The 13,520-nt window shown below is 40.2% G+C and overlaps 1 protein-coding gene across 7 annotated transcripts; it reads right to left on the bottom strand.

Moving 5' to 3' along the window:
• Window positions 1–2,176: 2,176 nt before the first annotated feature.
• On the bottom strand, window positions 2,177–13,086 carry Aptx (aprataxin). Of its 7 annotated transcripts, none has more exons than XM_078047741.1 (9): window positions 12,927–13,020; window positions 12,018–12,055; window positions 7,874–8,008; window positions 5,747–5,793; window positions 5,247–5,549; window positions 4,581–4,640; window positions 3,563–3,789; window positions 3,190–3,293; window positions 2,177–2,492 (listed from the first exon to the last, which is right to left on the bottom strand). In XM_078047741.1, the coding sequence occupies exons 2-9, from the start codon at window positions 12,037–12,039 to the stop codon at window positions 2,398–2,400; spliced, it is 993 nt and encodes a 330-aa protein (XP_077903867.1). In that variant the 5' UTR covers window positions 12,040–12,055; window positions 12,927–13,020; the 3' UTR covers window positions 2,177–2,397. The 7 variants fall into 7 exon arrangements, with proteins under 7 accessions (XP_077903867.1, XP_040141853.1, XP_040141851.1 ...); XM_040285919.2 differs by having other exon boundaries at window positions 2,177–2,455; window positions 5,463–5,549; window positions 12,927–13,019; XM_040285917.2 differs by having other exon boundaries at window positions 2,177–2,455; window positions 12,927–13,019.
• Window positions 13,087–13,520: the final 434 nt, after the last annotated feature.

The following is a 13,520-nucleotide window of genomic DNA, read 5'->3' on the forward strand; positions in this document are numbered from 1 at the left end:
CCCTGAATCTGAAATAACCCTTACCATGCTGAAAGAAGGAAGCCATGTAACTGGCTCAGGCAGGCAACCAGAATTTGGTGGTATGTCCTAGAAGGGCACAACCAAATCTGGAAGTTTTAGAAATGCAAGGTACTTTGAAGCCACAGTGATTTATACTGTGGGTCTCAAACCTCAATAGAATAAAGATCACCTTCAATTTTTAAAATGCATATTCCTAGACCACTGGGATTGTGATTCAGTAGTTCTAGGGTAGAACCAAGGTATTTATACTTTTTAAAGGGAAACCAGTAATTCTGACCCCAGGAGTCCAAAATCTTTAGAAAATTTCTAAGGGCCCTAAGGTACCAGATACAGAGAAACAGATCAGGCAAACCCCTTTCAAACCTCCAACAAGATAATACCAGAGGCTTTCAATTACCATTTATAGGGTCATCTACATACTACATATTCTACTAAGCCCTACATGGACTATTTTATTTAATCCTGTTGTGCCCTAATGTGCCCATTTACACATGTGAATAATGAAGCTAAGAAAATAGGTAAATTGACCAAGGTCCTTCAGTTCTAAGTAGCAGAGTCAGAAATGACATTCAAGTCTGAATCCATATCTGTTCTTAACTAATCTACCCAGAATTCTGAAGAGTTTCAGTGCCTGGTGCCTGATGACAGCAAAAGGGGAAGATATGAAACCACATCCCTTCTGCAGGTGGCCTGGGGAAGAACTTGACGGGACACAGAGTAAATGGACAACCACTGCAAGAAAGCAGACAATCAAGCAGGCTATCAAGACAGACAGACAGAACGATTGGCAGATGGGCTGACAAGGTGTTTCAGTCAGCTTTTTCACTGCTGTAACTAGGGTTACCCTGGTCCCAGGCTTTTAGGAGCCAGGTCTGGATCCAACCACAACAACTGTAGAGGAGGAAAAGTTTATTTAAGGGCTGCCAGTTTTGCAGATCTTAATCTTCAGAAGGCTGACTCCATTCCTTGGGGCTCAAGATGAGGGTGAACATCATGGAAGAAGCGTGTGGTGGACGGAAGACGCTCACATGGTGAAGAGGAAGCAGAGAGAGACTCCACTCCCCAGAAAGAAATATATACCCAAAGCCACGGCTCAATTCCCATCTCCTCCAGCCACACCCTCCCACTTCACAGAGTTATGTACGTGAGAACTAAATGAAATAATTTGAATAAAATGTTTAGTATAATATGAACACATAGAAATTGGAAAATGGTAGCTTTATAATCACTAATTACTACTGAAACCATGCTCAATAAGCAACTTCTGTGGCATTCTGTTTATTTGTGACAAAAACTGAGGTCAAATATAGTCTCTATACACTGAAGTTTTTTCTCCATAGAAGATTTTGTTAATGGTGTTCTTTTTCTCACTACTCAAAAATAAAAAGTTATCCACAAATATATCAACAATTTGATCAAAATCAACTTTTAGCTTTCCCTTTCCTTTTAGTCCTGATATTACCCAAAAACCAACTTGATACAACTGTTCCATCCCAATTTGCTCTTGAGGAAAAATAAAGCTGTGGTTCTGTGAACCATCTATATACATTAGAACCCACTGATTGATTATCAGTAGGACTTTCAATAATTTTCAAACACTCTGGAGAGATGCCTCAAGCAAATGGACAGATCCAAGAAGGCCAGCAAAAAGACCTGAGTGTAAAAGTGCAATGAACATGGCTGGTTGAGTGTTTCCTCACCAGGCAGCACCCCTGTACTAGAAGAAAACTACACATTCTGCCCTCTCAATTAGCCTCACTGTTCAGTAAAGAACTGATGACACGGTCTTCCTGAGAGGGAGCATTTAGGTGACCTTGGGTAGGAAGGAGTGGAAGGAACAGAACAAATTAAGTAATGAAGAAGGAAAGAAAACTAGTATAGATTAAGGTCAGGGAACTTGACCCCACAGAGCCTTCAGGATAAACAAGCTACTATGACAAAGGTGCCAAAAAGGTCCCACATGCCTCCAGAGAGAGAAGATAAATGTAAGGAACCAAAACATATGACCCCTCTGCTGGTCCTGGAGATGGCAATCGGGCATGTCCCAGCAACCTCATCAGAGAACACATTCCTAATTCCTGAACCATTTCTACCTAATAATTACTGAACTATTTTGAGCGACCCTACATTGTGGCCACTCAAGAATAAAATAAGCTTTGTAAAAAAATGTTATGTTTTAATTTGGGAAATGAGAAAATGTTCACAAGCAACCCAGAACAGGTGCTAGCAAATTCATTCCCATCAGTCACACTTGTGGCAGAAGTTCAGGATCTGAAGAATCACTTTGTCCAGTGCCTCCTGAGATGCTCTTTCAACTGAGGAATGGTAGGCAGTAGCTGCTGGCACTCATGACAACGAAGGGGCAGTTTCAAGAGCTCAGACATCCCATCTCGAACAGTCACTCTGCCAGACTCTTGCACCATCTTGATCACAGCTGCAAGCAGGGAAGAAAAGTTCAGATCCTAGCCTCTCTGGAAAGCCAATGTAATGGTTCGTAAATAACCAAAAAGAAAAGAAAAAAAACATAATTCCAGTCATTTATGTCAGATATTCTAAAGCTAGTAAACTTGAGGTAGACTTCACATTTGGAAAATGGGCCTGAAAATCAGATTCTAAATCTGAGCAATCTTTGAGACAATACACTCCTTCAGAACATGCTTCATGTTCCTATGTCAAGGACTTATCACAGAGCTTTACACCTGGTTGGTCCTTGATCAATGGTAGCTACCACCATAAACACTTCAGTGAATCAGAAGTTCCACAGAATATATACCAAACAATGCTTACTCCAAATATACACAACTTCCCATATTCATTAACTACTCTGACATGAGGTAGCCCCCAAGCTCCTGCCCATCCTCCTGATAGTAGAAGACATAACTGTTCACAGCCTTCTCATCCATGGACTCCAATAATTCTCCTGTTGTCACAACAAAACACTTTTTGACCCTTACATCTTACTAATTTTCTCAAGAAGGCTGCTCAGAGCAAAGTGACAATTACATTACAATCTAAATATTCCAGTTTTTTTTTTTTAATAGTGCCCTCTTTGTAGAGAACATAAAGTTGTACACAGGTTTTTGAGGGTAGGTTGTTATTTAGTAAAACTTGATTCAAGTGTAATATGTTTGAGGGGGAAAAATGCAAAAACCAAAGAGTATTATTTACCTTCTGATTCTAGAAAGTATTCTGTATTGAAAGAATTCCAATGTTTTTTGTTTTTAAGGCAAGGAGAATCAAAATCTTGGCTGATCACATGTAGGTGTACATGGCTAGTTGGAAGAAAAAAAAATTGATCATTAAACTTATTAAAAACAATTGCTTGCCAGGCACAGTGGCACATGCCTGTAATCCCAGCCCCTTGGGAGGCTGAAGCAGGAGGATTGTGAGTACAAAGCCAGCCTCATCAACTTAGTGAGGCCCTAAGCAACTCAGGGAGACTCTAAATAAAATACAGAAAAGGCCTGGGGATGTGGCTCAGTGGTTAAGTGCCCCTGGCTTCAATACCCTGGTACCAAAAGAAAAAAATAAAAAAGCATACCTCATGCTGGGAATGGCATGGTAGCCCATTCTGAAGCGGAGTTTGCTAGATCCAGCAAAATCTGCAATCACCTTTTCCCCAACAGTGTGCATGTGCTTGAGGAGTTCAAAGTGTTCCCTAGTCACATCCTTCAGACTGGAAATGGAGGCCCATGGTAAGACCAGCCAGTGATGACGAGCCTTAGGATATTTATCCTTAATCACCACTACCTGCTCATCTTTGTAAACCTAGCAGAGAGGCAAAAGAGCAGGAAACAGACATCTGAGATTCTTCTGTGTGCAAGGTATTGTCATATTCATTAAGTCACTTAATTCCCAAAACTATATTGTGCAAAGGGAGGTGAGGGGGAAAAAAAAAGCGGTAAGAGCACTGAGAGTGAAGCTGAAAGTGTCTTACAAGTCACATAGCCAATAAGTGGGAAATCTAGGATTTCAACACAAATGAAGTGGATTCCAGAGTCCATGTTTTCAACCACCAAACTATACAGAATACACAAAAGATGCTTGGCACAAAATAGTTTCCAAAGACCTGATATTAAAATCTCTGCAGGCATCAATTCAAATGCATCTACTCTAAAACAGGAGACAGCATGATATATGTGCATGGGTTCTGAGGAGCCCTAACAGACCTGGTCCCTTGTCAATCAGGATGTAATGGAAGCAGACCTCAAAGGTTCCTCAGGGATGATGGCTGACTTAATCCTAGTGCAGCACAATACTACAGTACAGACATTACCTGAGGCTCCCTTAAAAGGGACCATGATAAAGTTAACATGACTTTTCTTAACACTACCCAAAAGTTTAAAAGAAACAAGGCAGAAGGCACATTCTTTTGAAGAACTTAGCTTCTCTCCAAAGAACCTTACTGCCAATGGGAAAAAGCACTTGTTCTCATAGGATAGCAAAACAAATCTCACTTGGACGGACTGATAACCTTTGATTTCATTTGGAAATATGGCCTCTGCAGAGTGGTCATGTACAACATGAAATGTACTTAAGTTTCAAAATTTTATTCTGACCTGCATTTTGGGGTCCTGCATAGAAATTTTCAAGCCTTGACTCCAATGGCCCAGTGAGTCCTAAACAAAAAAGGACAATGTAAATTGCAAATGCAAATAACTCATCACTAGTTATCACTATGTGACAGAAAAGTCTAACGAAATTTTAAAGGTTAGATTTTGAGAATTAGACTTCCTTTACTTCAATTTTTTGCCTTTTAAGAAAATATTGTCTTCCTATATTCAGAACTAGGTTTTAAGATGGAGGCCAGAAATGCCAGAACATGAATTACATCTTTTTTGCCCTCTCACACTCCAACTTCAGCCTGACCAAGTTTTCACTTCAATATCAGCCTACGAACTACATGATCTATAAACAGTGTTCCAATGTTAACTTTCTACAGATATACAAATGACTCATTTTAGTGTTCAATGTTAAGTACATTATTACCATACTACCTTTCTTCAAGTGGCTTACCTCAGGAATTTAAGAGATGAGCACATAAAGGGACATTGACCCAAATGATTCTCATGAAACAAACAAGTGACTCTTTCATCATGGTTAGTAACCCTCATTATAGTTAATTACCCCTCACATGTGTCTTGGCTTTATAGTATACAAAACAATGAAGCAGTCATTATATCTCATTTAATCTCCACATCATCTATCAATCACACTTCCCTCACCTTTTTGTTAGATGCATCTTTCTCCTTTTGAGGGGCCATAGAGCATGGTCTGGGGCTGCTCCCAGGTTCCACCCCTGTCCCAGGCTCAGCTTCCTGGACAGCATCCCTTTCTACAGAATTACCATTGCCTGACCTCTTTCTCTTCCTGTGTGTTTCTAGGCCAGGGTTCTTTGCCTCTTCCTCAAACTCTATAATATATGGATAAAGTTCATTCACCATGTAGAGAACCTGGCCAGGGTGCAGCTTCATCTCTTGGTCCTTTCCAATTATGACTGAGTCAATGCTGGTGGGATTGACTCCAACCTAGGGAATAAATAATCAGAAAATAATTATAATAATAGCAATACCACCACAAGTAATATAGCTGCTGCTATGCTGACCTCTTACTATGGTGCCAGTCACTATGCTTAATGCTCACCTATCACTTCCACACAGAGAAGCCTTCAATAGTTGGCACAGATTAAGTATAAAATGGAAATCCAAATTTCACACACACATACCTGCTTTACCTTGACATATCCCTTGTTACACTCTGCTTTCAACTGTACTGAAAGAGATTAGAAAAAGTTAAACACAAATGCAACACAAATCAGGTACTTGCTTTTATTCTACCTAAAGGATAATGAAGCCTTAATGCACAAGGCAGCCTAACAGATGAACAATTGCCTGATATACAGGTGGCTAGGGTTCCAAATCCTACAATTTCTAAGAGCTCCAAATCCTTCCATAGAATGTCCATCAGTATACATATTCCCTTAGCTACTGATAATATCCTATGAAAAAGCTTCAGTGAATCCCTACAAGATTCCCTAAGCTAGAACCCCTGGCCAGCTCAGGATCATAGAATATGCCAACAAGAAACCCAAGTTCTTGGCTCAGGATTAAGTCAGGCTTCCACTATTATTAAAAAAACAACTATCGCCAGGCACAGTGGTGCATGCCTGTGACTAATCTCAGTGACTCGGGAGGCTGAGGTAGGAAGATCCCAAGTTCAAAGCTGGCCTCAGCAACTTAGTGAGACCCTGAACAACTTAGCAAGACCCTGTCTCAAAAATGAAACATAAAAATTAGAGAAAAAAAAAGGTGGGGGCTGGAGGTATAACTCAGTGCCAAACTGCCCCTGGGTTCAATTCCCAATACCAAAAAAAAAAAAAAACAAAGAAAGAAAAGAGAGGCTGAGGGCATAGCTCTGTGGTAGAGCACTGGCCCAGCATGCTTGAAGCTCTGGGTTCAATTCCCAGCACAAAAAAAAAATTTAACATATATCAGATACTCAGACATGGCGGCACACACCTGTGATCCCAGTGACTCAAAAGGCTGAGGCAGGAGGATTGCAAGTTTGAGACCAACCTCAGCAACTCAGCAATGCCCTAAGGACTTAGTGAGACCTGGTCTCAAAATAAAACATTAAGGAAAAAAAAAAAATCTGAGGCTATGACTCAGTGGTTAAGTAACCCTGGGCTCAATTCTTGGTATCAAAAAAAAATATTATCAGATACCTTCAACAGAGAAAAGAGGTAAAACAGAAAGCCCAGTTGGCCTTGGTTGGAAGGAAAAGAAATAGTATTTTAGAGGAGCTGCAGTTACAGCTCAGTGGTAGAGTGCTTGCCTAGCATGTTCGAGGCACTAGGTTTAATTCTCAGTACCGCATAAGTATACATAAGTAAAATAAAGGTATTGTGTCCATCTAAAACTAAAAATATTTTTTTAAATAAAAGAAATAATATTTTAGAAAAAGAACTGCAGAAATGGAACAGTCTGAGCACGTATAAGAAAAGGTCACATTAAACACTCATGTGCAGGTAAGTGAACTAAGTATCTAGGATTGAGACAGGGAGCAAGAAACACCATAGCTGCTCATCAGGAAAAGATAAGTAGATACACCGGCTGATATACATACACATATGCCCTAGAGTTGCTGCTGTGAGGAGCAGGATAGGAAGAGGCAGCGGCTGCTTCTGTATCTTGGGCCTTTCCAAAGTTTACAGGAAACAGTGAGGTACACAGTAAGGCTTTTTCCTGAGAGCAAGGACTTTCATTTCATTCTTCTTATGAAAAGAAGAAATACTAGGGAATGATATTGGCCCAATTATAATGCTATATCATGGGCATATACAAATATGTAACAATGAATCCCACCATTATATGTAATTATAATACATCAATAAAAAATATGGGAAATAAATAAACCCTATGAAAGAACTGCATACCATATAGTCTTATAAAGACATTGCTCTCTGTGTGAGGCTATATGTAAGGGATGACACCATTCCATTGCTTCTTAGACATGATTTCAGTCTGGAGACTCCAAAATTAATGTCTCATTATCCAGAGTAGAATCTCCCTGGACAAAGCAGTATACAGGACTCAATTCCATTATCCCACGGTAAAATGATAAACCTGTCTGTTCCCAACCCTCACTTCCCCCTGCCTAGAATGTTACCACATTGGGAGTATGGAATCAAAAAAAAAAAAAAATGGGGCCCTGGTGTTATCTAAATGAGATTAGTTCTTGAGTTTTTGGTTGACAATAGGTTTTCCAGCAAGAGCACCCAGGAAATACACATCTTTGGTGATCACTATTTTCTAGAACCAAACATGGAAATCACATTTCTATGACCAAATACCTTGCTGTCGAGAACATTTCTTATCAGTGATCTTGGTCTCTGGGCCACGCCCAATCATAACTGCTTCCAAATGTGGAAGTTTGATTCGCTGGTGCAAGATGTCTTGTCTCACCAACCAGCACACCCGCATTATCACTGAGAGATAAAACAAGAGAATTACTGGAAAAACAGATGCACAAGTACAAGTCCTCCAAGTCTATAATCTAGCACCACCAAACATGTGATTTATCAGCTGTTCATCTTGAGGCAGGTGACTTCACCTTTCTAGCCTCAATTTCCTTACCTATAAATTTGTGATAATGACAAGACTCAATCAGGCTCCTGTGAGGATTCAATGAAATAATACAGGTATTTACCTCCTTGCCTGAATCATACTAAGCAATCAAATATTTGTTACAAATTTATTCATATACTTTATGTACTGGACATTAAGGCTACATAAGCACTATAAGAAGAAAATAACCAAATGTGGCATTAGCCCAGAGAGAGAACTGACTGACTCTTGAGGAGGATATTTAAAAAGGTTTCATGAGGAAGGAATATTTATCAGGGTTTTAAAATACATGAAGGAGTTTGCCTATCAGAGAACTACAAACATAAGAACAAAGATGTTCCTCAGTTCTTAGATGTCTTTATGTGTATAGAAAGTTTTCCTTTCTTAATTGAAATAATATACTGCTATTAAAACAATACATGTTATTCCCATCTGTCGTAATGTACAACCTGTACAATGGAGGTGCTGATGTTCTTTTGAAAAATAAAGGTTATTTTAGAGTATCAGAAAAAAATAAAGAAATTCACAGAAGAGATGGACCAAGCAAAAGCAGAAAAGCCTGAGAAAATCTGGAAGGTAAACTTAATGACATTTGGGGGATGACAAAGAAGTAAAGAGAGACACCAAATCAAAATTCCTAATTTAGAAGGTGTCCATTAACCAAAATAAAAAATATACAGGAAGACATAATTTAAGGACAGAGGTGAAGGTGAAGAAGGACCAATTTGATATTAAAACATAATTAATTTAAGCTGTCTGTGGAAGATCCAAGGGTCAAGTGGGGATATGCAAAGATGAAGCTAGAGAAAGAGGGATGAACTGGGGCCTGGGGTTGTGGCTCAGCGGTAGAGCACTCACCCAGTACGTGTGAGGCCCTGAGAATCACGTGTGATTCTCAGCACCAGTAAAATAAATAAATAAATAAAATATGTTGTGTCCAACTATAACTAAAAATAAATATTTTTTAAAAAAAGAAAGAAAAAGGGATGAACAGAACATATACATTTGATAGGCATCAACATGAAGCTAAGGCAAAAAGAGAGAATGAGATTACCCCAGAGGTGGAAAGGGGAATCACAGGTAAGTACAGGACTAGATCTTTGGGATACCTCCCCTAGATTCCAAATCAATGCTCAAGTCTCTGATAACCCCCTTCACAGAGAAATGAGGCCTGCAGTCAAAGCAGCAGTTATGCTGTCTGCAAAAACTTAGTGTACATAAAGAAAACAGATTTTTAAAAATCAGAATTTCATTACTAACTGCAAAGACAAGCCAATACAAAGCAGAGTGAGAAAATGAAAGATGAAGAGGTGCAAATTCACAGGAACTAGATTAATATGAGAATATGCAAGCTAAGAAGGTCCTGTATTAGTCAGGAAAGGCTTCCAGAAACCACCCAGTTAGAGAAGGCCAGAAACCAAGGGGACTGATAAGGAAAGAAAAGAGTAGGAAAGGGTATTTCATTATTTCATTTTTAAAAGCATAAGTGACAGCACAGATTTCAGCAATGGCAAGCCATGGACCAGGGAGAGAAAGCAGACTTAGTTGCTAAACGAGAGGAGCTGTCCCAGAGAGTCACACACAAAAAAAAAAAAAAAAGAAAAAAAGAAAAAGAAAAAGAAAGAAAGAGAAAAAATGGCAGAAGTGTTGAAAGAACACTAAACTGAGAAGTTTAAATTTAACATAATCAATATTAGTCAACCGCCAGGTTTTGAGCTTCACAGTAAAATGAAACAACAGAAGTCAACATTTTGCCAACAGCTGTATACAGGCAGGGTAGAGTGGAGAAAGCTAGAGTCAGAGACTAGTCAAGAGGCTGTTAATATATATGTAGACCACAGAGATTCAAAAGGCAGTTCAGCAGGTCTCGGGGAGGAAACTGATGCAAGAACCACAAAATTCAGCTGTAAATCTAAAATCCTAAACCTGAAGTCCCAAGTGATGACAGTGCTATAGGCAGGTTAAAATGCTGTGTGTTCTGAGGGACATCTGTTTGCACTTTCTAGAATCTGACAAATGAGCAGGTAATGGACTGAAAAGCAAGTCTTTGTTATGCACTGGGAAATAAGTAATGTGGCAAATGAAAACTGATGCTGACAATTAAAAGAAACCATAAAAGAGTATAGTTTGAGAGTAGGGACAGGGACTATTTACAGCTTCGGCCACCCATTCCTATGTGTCCCCTGCCAAAAAAAAGGAGGGTAGGGTGAGCTACTGTATTAGGAACAAAAAAGTGAACATAGATTTGAGAAACATTTAGGTGGTAAAATCAAGATTTAGTGATGAATATATTCAGTTTCAGGCCTCTGAAGTCTGTGGGACGTGCAAGTACAGCTATCCAGGGAGCCAGGCATAGGAGCCATGCCTACAATTTCAGCAACTCAGAAGGCTGAAACAGGAAGACTGCAGGTTTGAGGCCAGCTTCAGCAACTTAGCAAGACCCTGTTCTGAAATAAAAAATAAAAAGGACCAGGGAAGTAGCTCAATAGTGAATCTCAAGAAAAGAGTTTTTTAAAAAAGAAGGAAAAAAAAAAGAGGTCTAACCTGACAACTTTGATTTGGGAGCAAGGAGTAGGTACTTTAAACCAAGCTATTTAATGTACTCACTCAGAAAGTGTATATAGAATGAAAAGAGCAAAGGAGCTAAAATCACAGGCACTGGAAACATCAAATATTTTAGGGAAAGGGGAAAAAAACATACACAGGAGAAATGAGTTGTAAACAAAACACAAGGAGAAACAACTAGAATGTAAACTTTTTAAAGAAAAAAATTATCTGTCTTGTTAATTTCTGTATCATAATAAATACTTGAATAAACCAGCTGAGCATATTGTCCTGGAAAGCAGAGGAGTAAGATATAAAAGATATGATCAAGTTCCAAACACAGTAAAGGAATCCAGTAATGACTGAAAAATGCTTATCTTTTTTTAAAATATATTTTTTAGGTGTTGACCTTTAATTTATTCATTTATTTACATGTAGTGCTGAGAATTGAACCCAGTGCCTCACATGTGCTAGGCAAGTGCTCTACCACTGAGCCACAACCCCAAACCCAAAAAATGCCTATCTTATCAGGTGTGATGGTACCTGCCTGTAATGTCAGCAGCTCAGGAGGCTGAGGCAGGAGGATCACATGTTTAAAGCCAGCCTCAGCAACTCAGCGAGGCCTAGCAACTAAGCGAGACCCTGCCTCAGAAAAAGAGCTAAAGATGTGGTACCGTAGTTGAGCACCCCTGGATTCAATCCCTGGTGCCAAAAAAAAAAGGAAGGAAGGAAGAAAAGAAAAATGCCTATTGGTCTGGTAACCAATCACTGACGACCTTAGGATGAAATGTCAAGAGAATAATGAGTCTGAAAGCTAGACTGCAAAAGAGAATGAGAGGTGAGGAAATGGGGACAGAATTTATAATACTCTAAAACAGTATGGATAACAAAGGGAAGACAGTTACTAGTGGACAACAAAAGGAAGACAATCGTCAGAAATGTTTTCTTTCTTTAATTGGGAGTGTCAGGAACCTATTTATTCTTACTGGAACACAAACTGAAAGAGGCAGAAATGACAAATGAAAACAAGGTCTTATAAACAAAGGCATAAAAAAAGGTCAGAATCAAAGATCAAGGGATTTCTATGGCCAGAGACACACTCATCCTGAAGCTAAAGGAAAAGGAATGATGAGTGTAAATATAAGCGATATTGTTAAGAAGGAAACAAAGGAAGACATTTGAGAGGAAAGCTGGAGGTAGTGGTCTGCATCTATAATCCTAATTATTTGGGAGGTGAGGAAGAAGGATTCCGAGTTCAAGGACAGCCCTGGCAACTCAGCAAGAACCTGTATCAAATTTTTAAAAGGAGGTAGAAATATAGCTTACTGGTATAGCACGTGCCTAGCATACAGGAGATTCAATCTCTGGTAGAAAGAAAAGAAGAAAGAAAATTAATTAATTTGAGGGAAAACGTATCTGATGACTGTAATTTACACCATAAAATAACAGGTAACAACAGAGTGAGGTGTTTGGGAATTTACTGAATAGTTGAAGGAAATCAATGTGGGATAGTGATGACCAACCAAGACTTCAAAGTTAAGACTGCTTGAGTTCAAATCTTGAGCACCTACTCACTGTGTAAGTTATTTAAACTCAACACTTACCATTCCTGTTAATAGTGAAAATAGGATTAAAGGAGGAGCTTCAGATATGATAAAAGATCATCCAAAAGCGAAGACTGTGCAACTAAGGTCAAAAGACATAAATCTGTACTGTCTCCCCAAGTGAACAATCCTGACTTAAGTGTTCTACTAAATTCCCAACGTAAGTCAAATTCCCTAGAGTCCAAACATGGGCCATTTTAATTCCAAATGGGATGGGACCTCAAATATCCCTGCTTTGCAGATCCGCTCACTGGTGTGTACGAGGAAAGGCTTGCTTCTGTAAGTCTTTTTCCTACAAAGCCTGTTGAGGACGCCGCGAAGGGAGGCGCTTCTGGCGGAAAGTATCTTTCCCAACTGGTTGGGGCGGATCCATGAGCTAAGTTTTTTCGGCTTGTAGGGCGACTGAGGTGGGTACGGGTGTCGCGAAGAGGGGCGGAGACCAACGTGAACACATGCTGAGACACGCCCACGAGAGCAGGAGGGAAGGATGAAGCGACATGTACTAAGAAAGAAGCCGTGAGAGCGTCCTTCAGGCCACATCGCTCAAGGATAGCAGAAGCCCCGGCCTAATGCAGACACCCTCCTTCAACCCACACGGCCAAAAGACGAGGTAGGTCGGCCATAGCCTTACCTCGAGTTAACGAGACCAAAACGTTCACGTTACTCCTTCCGGGCTCCTCCGCTTCCGGCGCCACGGGATGACGTCACGAGCCGGCTGGCGAGCACCCCAGGGGCCGCTAGTTCCTCTCTCGAGAATTGACTGAAAGGGTGTCGCCCTGTTCCCGGATGGAAAAGCGCCTGTCCCAGTTGGTCGCTCACAATTCCTAGTGTCGGTCCTGCCAGTTATCCCGGTGGGGAGAGCTCTCTCAGCACCGCTCTACCTGAGGGCCTGTCACTGCCTGTCTCTGAATTAGGAAAGACAAAGCTGCAGTCTCCTCTGTGGCTTTTCTCCGCAGCATCTTGACACTCCCATTGTAAGAAGCAGCTCACTACATTTAGAGCCATCATTCAAGCGGAAGGCAGGACCCGCGGTAGCATTGCCGTCCCCTTTCTAAACTATAGTCTGCTTTCTCCCTTCAAGAAGCGGTGGTGGGAAAGAAAAGACTGGAGAGCAGAGAGACAGAGGGATACCTGAACTGAAGGACAATCAGGGAGGAGAAAATAAGAGGGCAGGATGAGATGTGTGCCGTGATTTTTATAGAAATTCCAAGATATTCCCTTAAAG

Source organism: Ictidomys tridecemlineatus, chromosome 4 (genome assembly GCF_052094955.1).
Source record: "Ictidomys tridecemlineatus isolate mIctTri1 chromosome 4, mIctTri1.hap1, whole genome shotgun sequence".
Lineage (NCBI taxonomy): Eukaryota > Metazoa > Chordata > Mammalia > Rodentia > Sciuridae > Ictidomys > Ictidomys tridecemlineatus.

What these genes read in the sequence shown, in the direction of transcription:
- Aptx (XM_040285917.2), bottom strand. Translation starts at nt 12,039, where the DNA reads ATGCTAGGCACGTGCTATACCA. An exon ending in GCTAGGCACGTGCTATACCA is followed by an intron (nt 8,009 to 12,017) that starts GTAAGCTATATT and finishes TTTATCTCTCAG; the next exon opens with TGATAATGCGGGTGTGCTGG. An exon ending in AAGATGCATCTAACAAAAAG is followed by an intron (nt 4,641 to 5,246) that starts GTGAGGGAAGTG and finishes TTTTTTGTTTAG; the next exon opens with GACTCACTGGGCCATTGGAG.